Source organism: Gastrolobium bilobum, unplaced genomic scaffold (assembly GCF_033153095.1).
Source record: "Gastrolobium bilobum isolate Gb01-03AN ecotype WA unplaced genomic scaffold, APGP_CSIRO_Gbil_v1 utg4377, whole genome shotgun sequence".
In the NCBI taxonomy this organism is placed as follows: domain Eukaryota; kingdom Viridiplantae; phylum Streptophyta; class Magnoliopsida; order Fabales; family Fabaceae; genus Gastrolobium; species Gastrolobium bilobum.
The window spans coordinates 388,611-410,877 of record NW_026895684.1 but is presented as its reverse complement, the minus strand read 5'-3'; the positions used below and the strand labels follow the sequence as shown (position 1 = coordinate 410,877).

Here is a 22,267-nt window from a genome sequence, read left to right as displayed (position 1 = left end):
TTTCATATGACATCTCATAGGGTATAGTTATGCACTTATGAATCATATTATGGTGGTATGGTCTGCATTAGGGATGACACGAGTTATGATATTGTGAGATGTGGGAAGGTAAAGATGAAGATGAATGATGGACAGTCAAGAATCTGCCAGATGTGATGCATATTTCGGGCCTTACCAAAAATCTTACCTCTGTTGGAAGCATGGTAGATACGAGTATCAATTTTGGTAGTGACTAGTACTCATGCACGTTGACTCGGAGAGCTATGTTTATTGCAAGAGGAGAACATTATGGTAAACTGTGGAAACTACTGAGTCAAATAGTGTTTAGTGGTGAAAGCTACATATCTGAACAGGAAGAGGAGGACACCACAATGTTATGGCATAGGAGATTAGGTCATATTGGTGGAAAAAGTCTGGAGACTTTGACATCAAAAAAGCTGGTAGATCGAATTCTGAGCTGCTCTATATGTTTTGGAATTTTCGAGCATTACCTGCACGGGAAGCAAAATCGAATCTATAAGAGGAAGAGCTGATGGGATCCTAGACCTGATACACAACGACATGTTTGGCCCCACACTTGTAGCATCACATGGAAAATTAAGGTATTATGTTTCCTTTAGTGATGATTTTCAAGGTATGTGTGGTTATATTCCTTGCGTAGCAAGGATGAAGTGCTTGATAAATTCTGTGAGTTCAAGGTTTTGGTGAAAAATCTGTTTGACAGAAAAATCAAGGTGCTGAGAACTGATAATGGAGGAGAGTTTTGTGCAACAAAATTTGATCAGTCTTGTGAGAGCAGTGGGATTGCAAGGCAGAAGACCACGACTTATTCACCTCAACAAAATAGGGTGGCAGAGAGGTTGAATCGATCTCTCACGGAGAAAGCACAGAGTATGCTGAGCGGTGCAAGCTTGACAACTGAGTTTTGTGTGGAGACAATGGCTACTAGCTTTCTATTTGAAAAACGGGTTCCCAGGCTTTGAAGGAAAAGACTCTATTTGAAAAACTGTTTGGGAAATGGCCAGACGTATCTCATATCAGAGTGTTTGGCTGTGAGTCATACGTAAATGTACCCAAGGAGAAAAGAAGCAAGCTTGACCGTAAATTAGAGAAGTGTATTTTTACTGTGTACAAGGATCGCGTCAAAGGGTACAAATTGTGGAATTCAAATACTAAAAGTGTAACTTACAGCATGGACGTTGTGTTCAGGGAATCTAAGCTGAATCAGATTTTTGCGGAATCTCCTTAAGAGGATGCGATAAACACACAGGTTATAGTGGAAAGTTCAAATTCTGAAGTTGCTGAATATAATGGGGTAAGAGATGAAGATTCTGAAATCAAGACTGAAGTTGAAGCACTAGCGCTAATGAGGTCCACAAGGGAAAGAAATTTGTCTAAGAGGTATACTCCTGATAGCTATATCCTTTGTGCTAGTGATGACAGTTGTACCCAGAGTATTGCAGGTGATGATCTAAGCATTGTAAAACAAGTTAGGAGCTCAGAGGATGCCAAACAATGAAAGGTAGCCATGGAAGATGAGATGAAGTCTCTTATGAAAAATAAAACTTAGAGTTTTGTGAAGCTACCAGCAAACAGAAAGGCAATTGGTTGCAAATGGATGTTTAATAAAAAAATTGTTGCTAATGGGGAAATAGAGCATTATAAGGCTTGGTTGGTTGCAAATGGATATTCACAGACATAAGGGTCAATTTTGGTGAGGTGTTTTCCCTTGTTACAAAGTTAAATTCCATAAGACTTGTTATATCTATAGTAGCTTTGTATGATCTAGAGGTGGAGGAGTTAGATATGAAGACTTCATTCCTTAATGATGATTTGGAGGAGGTTATTTTCATGAAGTAAAGAGAACCCAGTCTGCAAGCTGAATAAATCTCTGTATGGCCTAAAACAGTTCCCCAAGATATGGTACCTGAAGTTTAACACTTATGTGGAGAAGCTTGGCTTTGATCGTTGCGATGCTGATCATTTTGTCTATGTGAAAAGGTTAGAAGGTGACTTTGTTATTCTAACTTTGTATGTTGACGACATGCTACTTGTTGGGAACAGTTTGAAGATGACCAACACTATCAAAGGATTGTTGGCGAAGTAGTTTAAAATGAAAGATCTAGGCACTGCAAATGTGATCTTGGGCATACAGATCAAGAGGGAGTGTGACAAAGGAAGGTTATGGTTGAGTTAACGAAAGTACATAGAGGATGTTCTAAAGAAATTCAATATGACTGATTGCAAACCAGTGTTGACTCCCATGTCTACCGATTCCAAGTTATCATCTGACCAATGTCCCAAGACTGGAGAAGAAGAGGAAGAGATGACATCAATTCCTTATGCTAGTGCAGTTGGAAATTTGATGTATGCCATGATTTGTACTTGTCTTGATATTGCTCAAGCAATGAGAGTATTGAGCAGGTATATCTCCAAGCTAGGAAAAGAGTATTGGATAACAGTGAAACTTGTGTTATGTTATCTTCATGGTACATCTGACCTTGGGTTCTGCTATGAAGGCGTGAAGGGCTCAAGGGGACAGACATTATTAGAGCGAGGTGCTTTATGGATGCTGATTAGGGAGGTGACATTGATAGTAGAAGATCTACAAGTGGATAATTTGTTTTATTATTTAGCGGAGCTATCAGTTGGATGAGTAAAGGCAGATCACAGTTACTTTATGTACTACAGAGGAAAAGTACATGGCCTTGACACATGCTGTCAAGGAGGCTAATTGGATGTGCAAGCTGTGTAAAGAGCTTGACTTTACACAATGAGAGGTGGTCGTTAGGTGTGAAAGTCAGAGTGTTATATTCTTGGCTAAGAACCCAGGCTTCCATGCAAGACCAAGCATATATGCATATAATACCACTCTATCAGAGAGAAGATAGAGATCAAGGTTGTAGTACTGGAGAAAGTTGACACAAAGGTGAACATAGCTGACTTTCTGACCAAGACAGTGAATTCCGAGAAGTTTGAATGGTGTACAGCTGCATTGAGACTGAAGAAAAATGCGAAGCATTCACCAGGAGGGAGAATGTTGGGTATGACTCATATTTCGCATTCAGATGATGACTCTTGTTGGCGGGGCGTAGAGAAAACCAACAGGGGTTCTGTTCTCCAGTGAGCGGGCGAGGGTCCAAGGGAGTCATCTCGGCGAGGGTGTGGAGGTAGCGCCCTCGGGATTGCAGAGGCCTGATACTGTTGTGGGCCTCTGGCTTATTTTATTTTTCTTTTGCTCTTTGGTAGTTTGAGTTTGAGCCCATTAATAGATGTTGTTGCTTAGGATTTCTAATTCTATTTATATTTCTCTTTTAAACTAAGTGACTTATAACAAGTGTCGGTGAGGAGAATATAATGCATGTTCCTGGACGTAGCCCACATTGGATGAACCGATGTACATCGTTATCTCAGTTTTCTTCTCTTTCTCTCTCTTTTTGATTCGCGATCATATGTGTGTGTGTGATTATGTCGATTCCAACAGATTGGACTTCAAACAGTATTGTTCGTGGTAAACTTATGTTTAATCATAAATATTATGGTAATATGCTTAGGGTTTAATGTTTCTCATATTGTAGGAGATAAATTTATTTTTCATACACATATAGAAGTGTGTGGGCACTATATTTTTATTTTCTCTCTCTTCTTTTAACATGACTCCACATAGATTCTGCACACTTTTATATCAATAGTGTGTAGGAGATAATTTTATCTCTTATAATATGTGAAACATTAAATCCATGAACTTATTATTATTTTGTTTAGTTTATTCACTTTGGTGCCAAATTAATATACGATCCCTATAGTTGTAGTAACTTTTATGAAGCCTAGATGTATAGATTGTAAATATTTTAAGGGAAAAATATTTATCATTTTAAATACACGATTTTGTGTCATTTTTAATGAAACTATATCGTTTTGGTATTTTTTTATATTTTCTTTTTTTTATAAAATTTTGGGGGGGGGGGGGGGAGGGGGGGAGAGAGAATGCAAAAATACACCAAAATGACGTAATTTCATTAAAAATACTTAAAGTTGTATCATTTAAAATGACAAACACTTTTCCCATATTTTAATTGCTTAAGCAGTGGCTGAATGGTTTGTTTAATATAATTTGCTGAGAGCATGATTCATGAAGTTACCCGTGTATCTTTTCTTTATATGCATATTGCCTAAGGAATCAAGAAATTAGGAATAATGTCTTTCTGCATTTTTAATACGCACAGAGCTAGTTAGTTTTATATTTTAGTTATCTTTTTGTCATTATTCTTCGCATGTTTTCCGTATAGTCTACAGCTGAGAAATTGTTTCTGAAAAAATCATGGAATGAATTCTTATTTTTATATCGTAATGCAAGGGTTGAAATTTGATTGATTCTAAGGAGGAAAAATTAAAAGAAAAAATGACTTGAATTTGTTATTTAGATTTAGCTTATGAATCCTCTGTATTCACACATGAGGCTCTCAGTTACGTATTGCCAAGCTTTTTTAAATGATTACAAAACTGATTTTGAATAAAAACCGATTTCGAACCCGTTTTAAATAAAATCGGTTGTGAAAAAAGTAAAATAAAATTGGTTCGGTTTAGTTCGATATTTATTAAAAACTAAACCAAACATGTTTGTTACCACGTTATAATGACATTAGATAAAAAGGAACACCAAAGCTATAAAAATTAACCATGCTTCACTAAGTTGAACACCTGGAACGGGAACGGGATCTTAGAAGAACACTCCGATCCCGAACCAATTCGTTTTCCTTTCCTTTTTTTTTTTTTTTTTTTCTACTGGCATAAGTGTAAATGAGTGGTAACGGAAGTAAATATTCCGAGAGTTCAAGAGTTCAGACCCATTTCTCTCCTAAACAATATAAAAATGCAAATAATTTATGGATTTTGGCATTATGTTGATCATGTCATGTGAATTTCAATATTAATATAAAGATATAATTGAAAATGGGAAGCAGGAGCTCTTAATTATGGTTAGAATTGCTTTCTCGATGTGAAGATTTTTGCTTATTTTCCAAACGTGGTTGTCATACTTGGAATATGAACTAGAGTTTGAGTTAAAACAACATATTTCATGGCTTTTGTGTCCCCTTTCTATTAGTGTTGTTATGTAAGGACATCGGTCTTCCTTCTTACTAGTACTTTTTTCCCGTTAACGATAGGTCTAAAACCACAACTCCAAATAAGGGTATTGATGTTTCTTCATGTTACTTTATTGACGAAGAAGATAGATTTCATTGAGAGAAAGGCATAGTAGCAAAGTACAATGTTTGGAACAGCAAAAAGACAGCGTAGTTGCCGAATAGTACGTTTCTTCACTGAAGTTACAAATCTCAAAATGTCCGAATAAATCTAAAATAAGAAGCAATTTGCAGTTACAACCACCACAATATATATATATATATATATATGAAATAGGATCAATTTACACTACACCAGTGTAAGAATAACAATAACAAGACTTACACCAAATCTAACCGAAAATTAAATACAACGAACATCTGAGAGGAACAAGAATATCCATAGCTGATGGTATTACAAATGAGGAAGATTTCCCATGTCCCCAAGGTTTAAACAAGAACCACCATACCTTAAAATATGACAACTAATTCTTGAGACAACGGATCCCTCATTTTGAGGAGGGAATAATTTATCATTCAATGTTCTTTCTTATAAGAATACATGAAACTGAAAACAGAACAACACTGAAACCCACAGAATATATAATGAAAGAATAAATGAAAAACCCCTATTACAGGTAACAATGTGTCAGCCCCCCCCCCCCCCCCCCCCCCCCCCCCCACACCCCACCAACCCCCTTCCTCTATATCTACACACCCGAAAAATACAACTTCTTTCCATCCAAAAATTCGTGCAACTTTGAGGAGCGTGTGTCATATTCAAGGCATTGCTTCTTTCAACATACAGTGTAGCTGAAAAACACCTTCAGCTTTTATTATTTTATGAGTCGTCACAATTCAATCCACAAATTTCCAAGACAGGGCCATCTCTTGACACGAAAGGGTTAATTCGAACCCACAAGAGAGTCAAGATGGAAGCTAGAAGGATTGACCAAACCAATACAATGGTTGGCATCCTATCTTGTTTACCAAGCAACCCCTTAAGGAATGGGTAGAGATGGATAATGACCCACAAGGCAAAGAATAATCTACCAAAGAGAGGTCCCCATGAGTCATAACCATTGTTGATGGCATCTGAGACCCCAACAACCACCCCAACAATATTCATTATTAATAACGTAGTTGGAGGAATTAATAGTGATGTCCACTTGAAGATATAGAGCTCTGAGAACTCTCCATCATCAGCTGCTTTTGAGGTAACAGTAAAGTTTGTGTTGACACCAGCCAAAACCTTCAGTAAACCCTGAAAAAGGGCAAACAGATGTGAAGAAGCACCTCCAATCACCCAAAACTGTTCATTCCTCCACCAATCGTCTATACCAACACCACCCCACTGCATCTCAAGGATACCAGTTGCTGCTATGGATATGAAGAGTGCCATGAACACAATACTGGCATAGTTGCTAATCTGCATATAAAATAGAATGTTGTATGTTAGTGGCCAAAGTATTGTTTGAAGTAAAATCCAACTGCTTAAAGGGACAAAGTAACATCCAACACTTTTGACCTTCAAAAAGGTTTTAAGGGAGTCACAGCCACCCAACTAATTGCTCCAAAACAATTTTCATACTAGTTTTCTACACCTAGCATTATTATTTCCAAAAACAGCTACTCTTCAGATACTAAATAAAACTCAAATTTACCAATCAATTTGACCTATCAAAAAGACCTTTGCAAAACCAATTTAGTACGGCATATTCTTGTTTCTTAATTCCTAGGTTGGGGAAGGGGAAATTTAAATGGAATTTCTTCTCACTGAAAGACATAATAGATACTGCAAACAAGCATACCTCAGGTACAATAAACTTTCCAGTCAGAAGGCATATGGCTGGTAGAGTACAGTAGACAATCAATGGGAGGGAAGTCCAAGGATACACGACCGAATTTATGTAGGAAAATCGTTCCAACAACTTCAACCCACCACCGTAGCCATACCAGATTGGACAATGTCTGCTGAAGAAAATCTCAACAGACCCGAGGGCCCATCGAAGAACTTGGTGTAAACGATCTGAAAGGTTGATTGGTGCTGACCCCTTGAATGCAGGCCGTTTAGGGATGCAATACACAGACCGCCAACCATGGCAATGCATTTTAAATCCAGTCAAGATATCTTCCGTCACAGAACCATATATCCACCCAACCTGGTGATAAGCCAAAAATCAAGAGCACAAGGAAAAAAATATAAGAACTAGAAAACAAGTTTTTCCAAAAGAATTAAAAAAAAAAAAAAAAGACTTCCTTTGGCACTTACTTCTTTTCCCCATTCAGTTTTGTCTTCATAACCACAACTGATGACTTGGATGGCTTCTTTTAAAAGTGAGGCAGGACTCACACCATGTGGAGCTCCACCATTTTCCAAAAGTGTGGAGGCTACAAACACTGGAGACTGTCCAAACCTCTTCTCCAATTTCATTTGAGTCAAATTGGATGACTTGTCATTATTGGGTCCTGAAACAGAATGTATTTAGTATTATTATCAAGGAATTTTATTACAGTAAGTGTCTTGATTTGTAAGGACAGCCAGATATCCAAAATTCTAACCTTCATTCCCTGCCTCAATATTTTCAAGTGCGTGTATCTGCTTTGATGCTTCACTGTGCTTCACCTTCTTCTTTTTATCCTTAGCGTTTGCATTCTTTTTCTTTCTAGAGCCACAACATAGGCAGCACCATTTTGGCCAACAGTTACAGGTTTTGCTCGGTGGCTTCTTCTTGGCAGGTGCATCATATCCATAAAGCGCATATCTTCTGAAAACACATCCAGTTCCAACATAAATTGGACCTTGTATTCCATCCAATCCTTTCATATTGATCTGTTTTCAATTGGGGAGTTAGTAGTTGTCATCAGAAAAGGCAGAGAAAAAATCCAAAGTAAATAATGAAGCAAAAACTTACATCAAAAAATACAACATTCCTGTTTGAGTATCTATCATGGCGATCAATCCCATCAAATCTTTGAGGAAATTGTACATAACAAATCTTCTTCCCAAGTTGAGGGTCCATCATAAAACACATAGCTTCTCTAAGTGCCTTGCTATTGTTAATGTAGTGATCACAATCAACATTCAGAAGATAAGGTGCATTTGAGATAATTGCTGATGCCCGTACCTACAAATATTTATTATTATTACAAAAACATGTTACTTGAGGCCACTGGATCATCAGTTGAACCTGAACCAAAATAAAAGTAACTTGAGACTTACGAGAGAATTCATTGCCCCAGCCTTTTTGTGGTGTTCAAATCCTGGCCTCTTTTCTCGAGAAACATAGACCAAGCGAGGCAACTCATTTCCTTCAACATCACGAACGCCATCCTGACCAAGGAAGACCTGTGAAATACAAAAAGAATATCATCATTTCCAACTCATGAGACTAGTGAAATGTTACAACTAGGATCCAAATCTTGTAGTAAAAGCAAGAAAGTGGCACAATCAAGTCTACTAGCAAGGCATGAATATTTTTCAGTATATAATGCAAATCAGTTTGAAAATCACACCAAGGTTTTCATAATTCTAAGCACCAGACAACTCTTTAAAAGCTAGAAAAAAAACAAATTGATTAAAACAGAAAACATAAAAAGAAAATAGGTATTCAATGTCATCTCACCAGAATCCCATCACCATATACAAAAACTAATGTTGGCGTCTGTTAAATTGATATATCTTCTTACCTGAATCATGCCAGGATGATCCCTCACATTATTTCCAGGCCAAGGAGTCCCATCCTGCATGGTCCATCCATCCTCAGGAACTTTTTGTGCTGTTGACACCAAACTGTTAATCCTCACCTTAAATTCTTCATAATCCCTCTGTAACAACCAAAAAGAAAAAGACCATTAATAGAGTCAAACACAAGAATCGAATTATATAAAATGAAAGAAGTACAAGCGGAGAAAGTTGAAACCTTCATTGCTCTCCTTTCCCTGACAAATGCTGGATGTACTTTATTTTTCAGGTAGTCAATCTTCAGACCAAAATACCATTCTGGAGCCCGGGGCTCAATATTGTATTTTTTACAAAATGGAACCCACCTCCTAGCAAATTCAGATGTCTCAGAGAGTGCTTCAAAAGTAAGCATGGCAGCACCGTCATCTGAGACATAGCATGCAACTTTATCAACTGGATAATCAACAGCAAGGATAGATAGAACAGTGTTTGCTGTTATCAGTGGAGGCTCTTTCATGGGATCAACTGTACTGACAAAGACGTCTATATTGGACAACTCAGATGGCTTCCCTTCCTTTTCATACCTGCACGCATGTAAGAAGCCAATATTGAGCCACATACTAGGAATTTGAGCATGACAAATAGAATGAGATACACTAGACATATAATTAATTGGGTACAGAATAGGCGCAAATCAAGAAATAAAAATCACCAGATATGGTAGGCTCAATTACCTCAGTGATAGACGATCAAGGTATGTTTCTCGCTGTATTGGGTACCATTTTGGAAACTGGTCCATTATCCATGATACAGCAAACCATATTTCACATATGACTGACGTCAACCACAACCCATATGCATCATTAACTGGGTGGAGAATTCTATAATGAAAAAAAAGCCCAAGGATTACAAGGCGGAGTATTATAACCATTCTGTATGGATTTATCTTGCTTGACGGGATAGGTATCTTTCGAGAAAGTGGCTGCCTGCCTTCATCCATCCTGATATAATATATTGATCAAAAGAATGTTAATGAACAAAGCAAAATATATGGCAGAAAATTAGAGTAATATAATTACTTCATTCTAGGTGAACTTGCAACCCTCCTACCCCAAAGAGCATGCTCACAACACCTAAAAACTAACAAAACAATAACAGATTGTTTGGCCAAGACATACGTATGCACCGACAACTACCTACATACATTTATGGATGTATGTCTTTCTTGATGCAAAATGGTTTGGCCTTGATGTTAAAGAGTGGCGCTCCAGTTGGTGGCACTCCAATCATGGAGCACAATTAGGAACTTAAATGGGAGCAAAAGAGAATCCTGAGTGAGAGACTTACATGGGCAAATCAGGGTCCTCAAACTCATCACCAAAGTCTCCGTCATTGCTCCCTTCATGCTTCACCACCTGAAGTTTGTCATTCTGCCTTTTCTTCCAGTCCTCCATCCGGTCTTTCCAAGCCACACTTCCATACCCATATACCGCAATATCTTTTTTTGGAACCATCGGTCTGGGTTGCACTATGACAAAAGAATCACGAGGGTGACAATATATACAGATAATACGAATTGTCAAAATGCAGAACTAAACAATTGTACAAGACTTACGTGGAATAGATGGATCAGCATAAGGCATGGGATGGACTCTGTTCCCATGATTCATATATGGGGGAACAATTAGAGCATGTCTATCAGATGATATCTCAGGATCCTATAAATAACAAAAAAAGTATTATGTAGGGATCATGGTTGCCATTGTGAAGTAATGCACATGTTGAAGGAAAATCAGACATGTCAAAAGGGAAAATTGAAGATATACCTCCTCCCCATAAGTCAGGAGTGGGATATCAGAATTGAGAGGAGGTGAGCCATGTTCAAAATTTGTGGGGATGCCAGATATATTAGAATTAGAACCACGTCCAGTGTTAAGGCGTCCAGAAAACAATGAATCTGAAGTTTGTTGCCGGCCCAAAGCATCCGGGTTTTCATAATCAAACTCATTGTCCAAGTCATCAATATCATCCTCATCTTCATCACCTTCAACCCTGGGAGTACCTGCAATCCATTCATTTGTAAGACTATAAAAGAATGCCTACAACAGAGGAAAGTTACCAAAGTCAAAGTGAGGAATACAAAATCAATCTCACCTTTGATCCGTTTGTATCTGGTCTTACACTGAGGGCAGGCCTGATTCCCCTCTCGCCTCTCATACTCATAGCATGGCCGACAAACAGGGAAAGCACACTCATTGCAAGCAACAAATGGCTCACCATTCCCAGTAACCTCTATCTCATCCCCACAAATCTGACATATCTGTCCACTCAGTTCTTGAACAGACTTAATCTGAGAAGAAACAAACCAAGAAAACGAGAGTTTAGTGTCATCAGCAACTGATTTTACAATTCTCTAGAAAACTAAATGATCTAAGAAGATCCAAGTTTCAAATCCAAGTTTCATAAACGAGCTAGAAAATGAAGGCAGGGAAAAAAAAGACAAATTTATTCACAGAATCATCATTGATCTTTCCAAAGCTAATTACAACATAAGCAAATCATGCATCAACATCAAATCTCCCCATATCTGACTAAATAATTGGCAATTCTTCCACCCTCGCCGGTCAACTAAATCTGATATCAATGTCACCAGCGATAATACACATAATCCGCATAAACGTATATGCATTGTAGACCACTATACACACACTCCATAAAGGTCAAGCCACAAACTTCACCCAGATCAATTAAATCTGAAGTTTATCCCCCAGAGAAACCAAAAAATAGAACTTCAATTTCGAAGAGCAGAAGCTCACAAGCCATTTTTTGTTCATAGCCAATACTTTAGCGGAAAACATAACACATAAAAACGCAAAATCGGAGCACCCTTCCCCCAACTAATAACTGAAAAGAAAAGAAAAGAAAAGAGAGAGAGAGAAGAAGGTAACAACAGAAGCAGCATCAAAATGTAAAACAACAAAAAAGATGGATACTTTTTGTGCAGAACTAGAGATCAGAAGAAGAAAAAAACAAAATTTGGAACAGAAAATTATGCAAAAACAACTTTTGCTAGTTAGGGGAAGATGGGGTAAATGAAGAGAGGAAAGAGGAAAGAGAGTTTACCCGTCCATTCTCATCTGCATTGATGAGGACGAACTCGTTCCTGTTGTGGGAACCAGCAACGAGTCGACCACCAGTGTTCATAACTCACTCACTCACTCACTTTTGTTCTTGTTGGACTTGAAAGTCTTCTCTTTAAACCCTTCTTCCTCTTCTTCTTTCAGAAGATCCACTTTTGCATTGGCCAACAACACAACACAAAACAACACCCACTACCATCACAAGCAAAACGCAAATAAACGGATCCAAAATCACTCCTTTTTGCTTCTTTTTTTTTATATATAAATAAATTCGTAATTCTAACGAAAAATAAAATACTTTTTTAAAGGGTTGGCTGTACTTTGGTTCCTTTACAAGGAAGCCACCGTCGGGAGGTCCTAATCTAAGGCAATATTTAGAGAGAGAAAGTGAATGGTACAATACAAAGAAGAAGAAGAAGAAGATAGAGAGAGAGGGAAAGTGCGTGTGTGTGTGTGAGTGAGTGGAGATGAAGACGCGTAAGAGAAAAGGAGATACAATGTAAGAGAGGGGACAGAGAGACAGAGAAGGGAGATCGAGAGTTAAAGCAATGGAAGTAGAGATTATTAAAAAGAGGAAAAAAAAAAACAGACACCAAAATTATAAAAAAAATAAAATATAAAATATATAGAAATTAGGAGTGAGAGTTAGTAAAGAGTGAGGTGGGTGGTGTGGGGCCCAGATTGTGGTGGTGGCGCTTGGCACGGGCTGTGCCCCCCACCGGAGTTTGGTGAGTAATGAAAATGGAAAATTAATAGTTTTCTTTCTTTGCTGGTGTCTTACTATTATTATTATTGTCTAAGCTGCATTGAAAATGATTATTAATGTTTTTGTTGTTGTTGTTGGTTTTCATGAGGTGAGAAAAAAAGGTTAAAACCGTTATTATTACGAAATGGGTTTTTGTTTTAGTATCGTGTTTTTTTGTTGTGTTAAAATTGGAAAAAAAAAAACCCTCTTTTTTTTTTCTCACTCCGGGTCCAGCACCAGCACAGTTGGGTTTGAGAGTGGAATCAGATCACGATTCACTGGCACCTACTAGATTGGAATTTTGAAGAGAAACTACATGGAAACAAAGAAAGAAAGGAAAGTGATTGAGTGAGAGAAAAAGGTTGGGTTGGCTTGGCTGGAACTGGCAAGTAGGATCAACTCACGCGGCGTAGACCATGTCCTTTAATTTCTCTATCTCCCTACATAGTACACACACTTTACGTTTATACCTATTGTGAATATACGCTTTTTTTTTTATATACTAATCATAATTATTTCTTTAAAACGAATAAAATTTTTAAATATTCTTATAAGTTTCAGCTCTTTAATTCAATTAGGAGACTAATCCTAAATTCGAATTGGATCAAAAATACCTCTTTGAAAAGTGATATTGATAAAATTGAATCGAGATCCTTCTTCTCACTTATTGTAAATGTACGCTTTGTTTTTCATTTAATGTTTCATTCACCTATTGTTATGTGTATAAGGAAATATAAAATACTCATAACTTCTTTTGGTATTTATGGTACATCTTTTTTTTGTTTAGTACAATTTATTGTACAGCTTTACTATTAGCATTTTCGTGTAATTTTTATTTGGTTATTTTAACTTTTGTATAATTAAAGAGAATCGAAATAAGAAAAGAAAGGGACCATTCGCATTAATTGAATTGATATATTGAAATATATTCGCGAAAAATTGAAACATTTTTTAAGAAATGAAAATCTAGCAGATGCAGATCTATACGGGAAAAATCTGCTTAATATTGCCGCATCGGATCAAATCTACAAGAATCACAACCGTCCAATTAAATAATATTAATCTAAAGATTTCTTTCCCCTTACGAATAATATTGCATCAACCATACATCTAAAAATAAATGCAGAAAATATTTTTCCAACCAAACACTTTGAAATTAAAAGAAAAAAGTTTTAGAAAAATAGTCCAAAATCCATAGGAATCAATATTAACTTCAATTATTGACTAATTCTTTTTTTTTTCTTCTTGCATAAGCTATGGATCTAGATTGGTCTACTTATTCTTTACTTTATAAAAAATCGATTAACTTGTGTTTGCTACTAATAGGTTTGAGATGATGAGGATGACCGACACATAAAGTATAAATGATTGACCGAGAATAAATAAAATGTATTCCATTACAGCTAATCATAGAGTGCTGGAAACTAATAAAGTGAAGCATATGCCGGTAGTTTGTTGACCCTACTCCCTAGCATAACATCACGACAAGGAGAACGTGTTACCTTTTTAATTCTATATATTTACCATAGTGCATTAGATAAATGAATATTTACGGGTGGGACGCGTGTGAACCAATTATTTAGTGATGAAATCGTTTTGATTAAAAAAAATCATAAAATTATCAAAACAGATATTTAAATCGAGATTTAAATTACCATTCACTCGACAAAGAAAAAATGCATTATATGCTCTCTACACAAACAAAATTGAAAAATTAAGATTGTGAATCTGAAACAAAATTAAGGCATTTATTTAACAAGATATAGATAGATATGTTTAAATTTAGTATGAAATTTAACTATATTATGTATCGTACAAAAAAACTATATTGGTTCATAATCTTTAAAAAAAAAAAATTATAACGGGAATTGAGTATTCTGTAAGCTGCAACCTGCAATCCCCTATTCAGTGTTTGTGGACCATAACATATTATGTTGATTTATGCTATAAGGGATTGGGTAGTTAGATCTGTATATTTGATTGCATTTGGGTCCACTGGCTTAATTATGAACTATATAGTTATTAGTCATGTTTGGCTGATTCTCTTAAATATACTGATAAGGGTTTGATTCTTGGTTTGTATATATGAAATTTTTTTGTGTTAATATAGACAAAATTCACTTAGATAATCTTCACGCCTCAAAAAAATTAATCTTCCGTTACTTAAAATTCAAAACATGGGTTGGCCAATCCATTCATAAGTCCATCATTCGCTTTGTCTGTGTAATCAGATTATTGAATAATAATTCAAGTTGTGCTTGCAAACCAAAACACACCATTTCTAGGTTTGGTTTATTGAAATGGAAATCCTCAAATTTCATACTTACCGTGATTTTTTTTCTTCATTTTGTTATAAGGGTTTATTTTTTCTAAAGTTATTTTAGATAACTTTATCTAATGTTCACTGAAATAACGTCGTTTTGGAGAAAAAATTCATGATGTATTTGTAATTTTAATTTATTTCAAGGTTATAATAAATTTTATCATTCTAATTTTTTAATTTTTCAATCTCAAAATGATATTATTTAAAATAATATTAGATATTTTTCCCTTTATTATAATTATAAGATATTCATTAATGACCTAAGTTTAGACAATTTTAAAAATAAAAAATAAAAAATAAATATTTAATATCCTAAAAAAATAATTGATTTTTAATTGATTAGTAAAAGATAATTAGTAATATTTTTATTTGTTAACTATGTCTTACAGACATACATTTCACTAAATCTTTATTATTATAACATGCCTTGAGTGTAGAGCAATGTATTTACTTTCTATGTTTTTAATCACAAAAAACATAACAAATTAAATTAATACTTGGCATACCATATACCACGTCCTGTTAGTTACTCTAAAAATTAAATGTGATGCTACAGTTCTTTCTGAGTTGTTTTTTCTTTCTCCTCTTTTTATTATAATAATGTTTATGACTTTTATGCCACATGAGCATCATCCGCTGTCGGTGGTGATATTTTAATTTAATATTCAATTAAAAAAGTCGCTTTCATTAATTTAGGAAAGCTTGTCCGCGTCACGTAAAAACAACTGTGATCGTGATTTGCGTATGATTACTTCGCAGTTGCAACATATGTTAGTGTTATCCTTTTTATTTCATTAATTAAAAAACGGTAGAATATACACTGTATTTAGGCTGTTTATGTTTTATATTTCCCAATTTGTCTTCTATTCTCCTAACTACCAAATTTACAATAATAAAAAATAGAAAAATATTTATGCAGTTATTACAGTTAAATTATTCGTATTTATTTTTAAAACGATGTTATTTTGAAATTAAAGTATTAAATAATTATAATTATCAAGACTATAATAATTTTGAAATAAATTAAAATTACAAAAATAACATGATTTTCGTCCAAAACGAAGTTATATTAGACTTACCGTAAGAAAAAACAAACCCAATAAAAAAATAGGGTTTTTTCTCCTAATCACATAAAGTGATACCTGTCTTGAAGTAAACTATGAATGATTGATTTTATTTTATAAATAATATTTCATATTCAAATTTTATGAATAAAATCAATAAAAGTTTTACACCTTTAAGTAAATCTTTCTCGTAATCACATTCAGATATTAAAAAAATATGAAAAATGTCATTTTAGATTTTTTTTGGTACATACGTTTTAGTTTTTTAGTTCTTTAGTAATTTATTATGTACGTATAATTGTCGCCTACATTTCATATTGCTTTAATTACTTGGTATTTATGTTTTAAGAAGTTTTGTCAATTGTCTTGATGCATTAAAAGGCGCTGCATTCTTAGAAAGTAATCACTAGATTTTGATGTTTTAATTTTTTTTGAACATTTTACAATCAAAACTTTGTATGAATATTATCCGTGCACTATTGTTTGTGATTTAATTTTTAAAATTATATTTATTCAGTGAAATTATTGGAATTTTTTTTATTATTCATTTTTCACGAAATATAGATAGAAACAAGCAAGTTTTAGTCACTACCTAATGGTCATGGAGTTTTAAAATGAGAGTAAAAAAACAAGTAAGTTTTAAAAAAAAAACTCCTTAGTCAAGTTCTATGTTTAATTATACATTCTTAATCTAAAAGTCGAAGTAAAAGTTTAATATAGTGCTCTAAACATATACCTAAAATCGAGTGGATCTTTACTCAGAGTAGAAAATAAATCTAAAAGAATTTAGTAAGCTCGTTCAAAAATAATACATCAATGAGAAATTTGTTCAATAAATTAATAATTTTTTTTATTCTATTATATTAGAGGATAGGTTAATATAGATATAACATAACTAATAAAGGCGCCATAGTTATTTGTATTCTATTTATAGGTACGTTATATTGTTATTTATTAATATTTATTTTGTCAAATTACTCCTCAAAGTATAATACTATATTGATCCTTGAAATAAAAAAAAATGACATTAATCTCTTTAACTTTAAATGACTAAAATAAAATTATATTCTTTAAATTTGCATTAAAGTATTCATTCTACAACACATGGTTAAATAATAAGGTATTCTGCAACATTTCCGAATCAAAATAATATTTCAATTCTACATATTTTTTATTGTATTTTATTTTCTCTCAAATAATTTTAGTTATGAATAACCAAAAAAAATGCTATAGTAACACTTAATATTAACAGAAAGTTTATATCTTATAAAGTATATAATGATACATATTGCTCAAAATAACAAGAAAGGGTATTATGATGGATGTATAACGATTACTTTGCAATTGTTGAATTTAAATTTGATCAAATGTTTGTATAAACCGTAATGACTGAACCAAAAAAATTATAACTGAATTAATCGAAAATTAAAAAATCAAAAATCAAAAAAAAAAATCGCATATTTTAATTGGATTGAATTATTTTTTGGTTTGGTTGGTGAAAACTAATCCAGTACGATCTAATATTATGTATTTATTATTTTTGAAAGATGATGACTTGAAAATTTGGTATTTTATAGACTTGAAATCTTGAATATTATTGATAATAAACTATTTTGTTTTAATTTTTTATTGTCTATTAATCTATTTTAATTCTTCAAGTGTTATAAGACTTGTTTTAATTTGAAGACCTGATTTTTTCAGTGATTTGTAACTTTGAATAATTTTATTTTGATATGCCTGATGATCTATATGTCTGAAATTTTGAGCTTTTCAAAAAATTGAAAATTATATCAAATTAAAAAAAGTTAAACTAAATAAATGATTAAATAATTAAATTGAATGAATTGGATAGAATAATTTTTTGTTTCGAAATCGATTTAATTAAGACCGTAAACACCCCTAAATTTTGGCTCTTAAATTTGGCACGAGTGATACATTCATCCCACCGCAATTAATTTGTCATTCTATTGTCAATGTAACATTTCCTTTAATGAAACATTTATTTTAACATTTGCCTTTCTCCAAAGTGAATATGGTAGCGCAAAGGGCTTCCAAATGCAGGCAATAGCCATTGTCCTTCGCTAAGAAAAGAGAAAAGCTAAAAGCTAAAAGCGAATAGAGTTTTCCTTTTTCTTTAAAAAATTAAAAGGAAGTGAGTTAATAAGAAGAAGAAGGGGAAGCAAGTATTTGATTAATAATTATTAAACCTATGATTTTTTTTTTTAACTTTTATAGTTTTAATAAATTTACAAACATTTGACATAACTTACGGAAAAGGGAAAAGTGTGTATCATTTTAAAGGATGTAAAATTATGTCATTTTAAGTGAGAGAAAGAGATAAATAAAGGAGGAGAGAGAGTGGACAAAAAAATATAAAGATGTGGGTCCCACCTTTTTATGAGAGTGAAAGGATATAAGTTGTGTCATTTAAAAGGACAAATACTTTTCCCTACACGGAAAATATTAAAATAAGTTGTTCTTACATGTGAAAACAAAATAATTATTTGATGTTTCATTTCCCCTTTTTTTAATTTTTTTAATCCTTACCATGAGTATTTGGGGAATACATGGAAGAGCCAAGCAAAGCGTATACAAAGCCTAATAATTGGGTTAGTCCATGGTGATATTTGATATTTGTGTTGTAATAACAACATGCCACGTTAAAAAGAACGTGAAGGAGGTGGGGCCAGGGACAGCCGAGCAAGTTCCAATATCATAATTAATAGTGGGACCGCGAAGAACAAGAGGCCACAGCTGGCGATGTGTTCGCTTGTGTTGGGTGCAAAGTGAACTGTGAACCACACGATGCCCTTAACAGTAAACATTAACCACACCAAATCCAAAAGACTAAAAGAGAAAACTGGAACCCATTGTCGGGGCAGAGATATATTTGGGAGTAAATATCTTTTTCGGTCCTCAATAAATTTTACAATATTCGTTTTAGTCTCTAGCAAATAAAGAAGGTATTTGTGGTTTTTAAAAAATTTAAAATGAAACTATTTAGTTGAAATCGTGGTCCTTTACAAATTCAAAAAAGATCCACATTTGTCTCTCAAAAGAACTAAAATGAGTTCACTTTGAATTTTTTAAAGGACCACGATATTTGCTAGGGACTAAAGCGGACATCGTAAAATTTGCTGAGAATCGAAAAATATATTTACTCTATATTTGACATGTTGAATCAATGACTCCCTCCCACAGCCTAGCACTTGCATTATTTGGAAACATCCATCAAAATGTTATTTTTTGAAAAAAAAATTATACAAATGATTACGCGAATAATATTGTTTATTACATTGTCATGTGATGGATTTGTTATGACCAGTAATAAATTATGTTCATCAATAATTTTATGACAAGTGACATAATTTTGCATGAAAAGAATTAAATTTGCTACCAGTGATAATAAATTTGGTATGTAATATGATCACGTGTCACAAAATTATTGGCCATAAAATTCATTACAAGTGATAACGAATTATAACATGTGGCAGTCCGGTCAAAAATACTGTTCGTATGGTATTTAGATAAAAAATTTATCAAAAAATGATATTTTATTCACTTTTCCTTCAATTTCATTGTAAACTTTTTTTTTTTTTTTTTTTTTTTTGGGTTCCCTTTCGTACGGATTTTGCATCAATGCCATGGGGTCAATACTTTCTTTCCTGCAACTATAACCCTGCTAGCTATACTCAATCAAAGACACAAACACTGTGCCTTGTCCATTTCATTCTTTTTTTATTAAAAAAAAATGTTGTGATCCATTATTACATAAGGGCACGGTCACTTCAGATATCTAGTTTACCAATCAGAAGTGTCGGTGGCTTGGGTCTACTCTCTCTCTCTTCTCCGTCCTTTCTTTATTTTATAAACTATATTTTCTTTCGAGTTGCTTTATAAAAAATACAAAGGTTCTACACTACAACAAGTAAAGGGTGGATACAATTATTATAATTGGACAACGCTACATACAAGTCTTCCTTTCTACCTGGTTCATTGAAATATATAATTTGACAGACCACCAAACTCAAAACAATACATAAGATAGATTGGTATAGTGTAACATCAACGAATATTTTATTTTATTTAAGTTGATTAGGAGGAATATAACATGCATTGAAATCAAGATCCTCATACTTTTATTCATTTCATATATGTCATTAATAATTTCTTAAATTTATGAGGATGTTAAAATTCTCATCTTTTTTTTTTTTTTTTTTTACAACAAAAAATTTGATACTCAAATATCAATCTGCTATCGAATATGTCTTTGACTTTGCGAGATATGCAATTTATACGCATTACATAATTTTATCAACATCAACATCAGAATATTAATTAGCCTGATTAGGTAGAGTTGCCTTTACAAGATCTACAAAATTGTGATTAATTATAAGTTGTATTTTCTTATTAGCTAATCCCAATTGTGTTCATTAGATAAATAAACTTCACCAAAACAAATGGACATTTAAACCGCATTCGTTTGGCATGTTTATATACCGAAATATTTTACATTAAATAAAATAATTGTTAAATGTATATTTACAAGATGCTATCATGACGATGATAATGACAATAACGACCACTAAATTTTATTATTGTTATAATTGCAAGCCACATGTACGCGGGAATCCATCTTGCCTGGAAAATGTGACAGCGAAGACTTCAAAATTAATCATATAACAACAACGCTGTGAGTTTATTACTCGTTTGGCTGGATGTAATGTAACTACCCCAGTTCACGTTCTAGTAGATGCCAGAGCAAGTGTGAGTTATTCTGCATCCAAACAAGAACATGAAGCACACGGGTGGCTCGACGCCAATGTGTCGGTTACATAATTATTAACACGATCGATGAAAGTAAATATATATTGGTCAAAATTTGCGTGCTTAGTTACATTGTACAGTAAACATATATTGGTCAAAATAAATATGTTAGTTAGTATTACCATAAACTAAAAAAGAATAAAATATTATAGAGGTAATGAGTATTTTGACATGGAAAAGTTAAAGGGAAAAAGACAACTTGGGTTAATTCATCTATCAATCAATTGTTAAACTGGTTTATATATCTCTGACGAACAAAATTTAAATAAAAATGTTCATGTAAATAATTTAAAGATAGGGAATGCAGAGAGATTAAGATAATAAAAACATGATTTTTTAAAGTTTATTTCTTTATGAACTAGTTATAATTTTTTTTTATTACTTCTTTATGGATAACACTAGATAAGATTGAAGAGATGGATTTTTTTTTTATCAAATAATTGTCTTTCACAAAAAAAATATCTACTTAATTCACTTTTGAAAATATATTCCAAACTAATGCAGTAAATATTTGTTAACTGTATGAGACAATTTCCACGTATCAGTGATGGAAGATTTACTGTCAGTGTGAAAGTCTCTCATGTTAACAGTACGAGGTTTAATGTTCTTCTTTTAAGTCTCGCACATTTGTTGTAAAGTCTCATATATTTGTCATGCGAGACTCCATTCTATGATGTGCAGGATTTGTCTCGAAGAATTCAATTGCGGGATTGACGACATTAGTTTGAAATATCTTTTCAAAAAATAAATTAAATTAGTATTTTTTTCTAAAAAAAAATCAGGTTTGATCAAAAAGTCTGTAGAGTGAGCTTATATTTCTGTATAATATGCTGGTTATTACATCATTATTAAGAGAGATAAGAATTATAACAACAAAACAAAGTCATTCTAACGGTTTCTCTTAAAACTTAATCAACCATTATATATACAAGAAATGATCCATTTACAAATTTTTGGTACACTATTGATTGAAGTATGATTAGTCATACTTAGTGTAAGTGTAGTTAAAAAAATATTTTCTCAATACCATTGTTTTAAATTATTCTTAAAATTGATTGAAATGTTTAATCATGAATAAAAAGTATAAATCTTTAAAAATCATAACACAAATATTTATATAAATAATAATAAAAAATCATTAATTTTGTAAAATATAAGACAACATATTAATCAAGAATATATAACAATGAAGATATACAAAACACATTCAAGCAAGAAGTTACAAGAAAAATAAAGTATGTTACATTATAATAATAATTATTATAATAATAATACTCTATCTCAATGAAACTTCCAACTTGATCAAACGCATTACTTAATTGTAAATAATTGTATTTTGAATGAAACATGAAAATTT

The 22,267-nt window shown here is 33.2% G+C and overlaps 1 protein-coding gene across 1 annotated transcript; it reads right to left on the bottom strand.

Moving 5' to 3' along the window:
• Positions 1 to 5,827: 5,827 nt before the first annotated feature.
• On the bottom strand, positions 5,828 to 12,479 carry LOC133290418 (cellulose synthase A catalytic subunit 6 [UDP-forming]-like). The gene is made up of 14 exons (XM_061488501.1): positions 11,935 to 12,479; positions 10,966 to 11,161; positions 10,638 to 10,873; positions 10,427 to 10,529; positions 10,159 to 10,339; positions 9,546 to 9,812; positions 9,050 to 9,395; positions 8,817 to 8,954; positions 8,350 to 8,475; positions 8,042 to 8,254; positions 7,689 to 7,959; positions 7,399 to 7,595; positions 6,938 to 7,288; positions 5,828 to 6,555 (listed from the first exon to the last, which is right to left on the bottom strand). The coding sequence occupies exons 1-14, from the start codon at positions 12,013 to 12,015 to the stop codon at positions 5,968 to 5,970; spliced, it is 3,294 nt and encodes a 1,097-aa protein (XP_061344485.1). The 5' UTR covers positions 12,016 to 12,479; the 3' UTR covers positions 5,828 to 5,967.
• Between the last annotated feature and the right edge of the window lie 9,788 nt (positions 12,480 to 22,267).

Coding starts and splice junctions, on each gene's coding strand:
- LOC133290418 (XM_061488501.1), bottom strand. CDS start 12,015: ATGAACACTGGTGGTCGACTCGTTGCTGGTTCCCACAACAGGAACGAG. Junction 9,813..10,158: donor GAGGACCCTGATTTGCCCAT/GTAAGTCTCTCA, acceptor ATATTATATCAG/GATGGATGAAGGCAGGCAGC. Junction 8,955..9,049: donor GGGAAAGGAGAGCAATGAAG/GTTTCAACTTTC, acceptor TGGTTGTTACAG/AGGGATTATGAAGAATTTAA.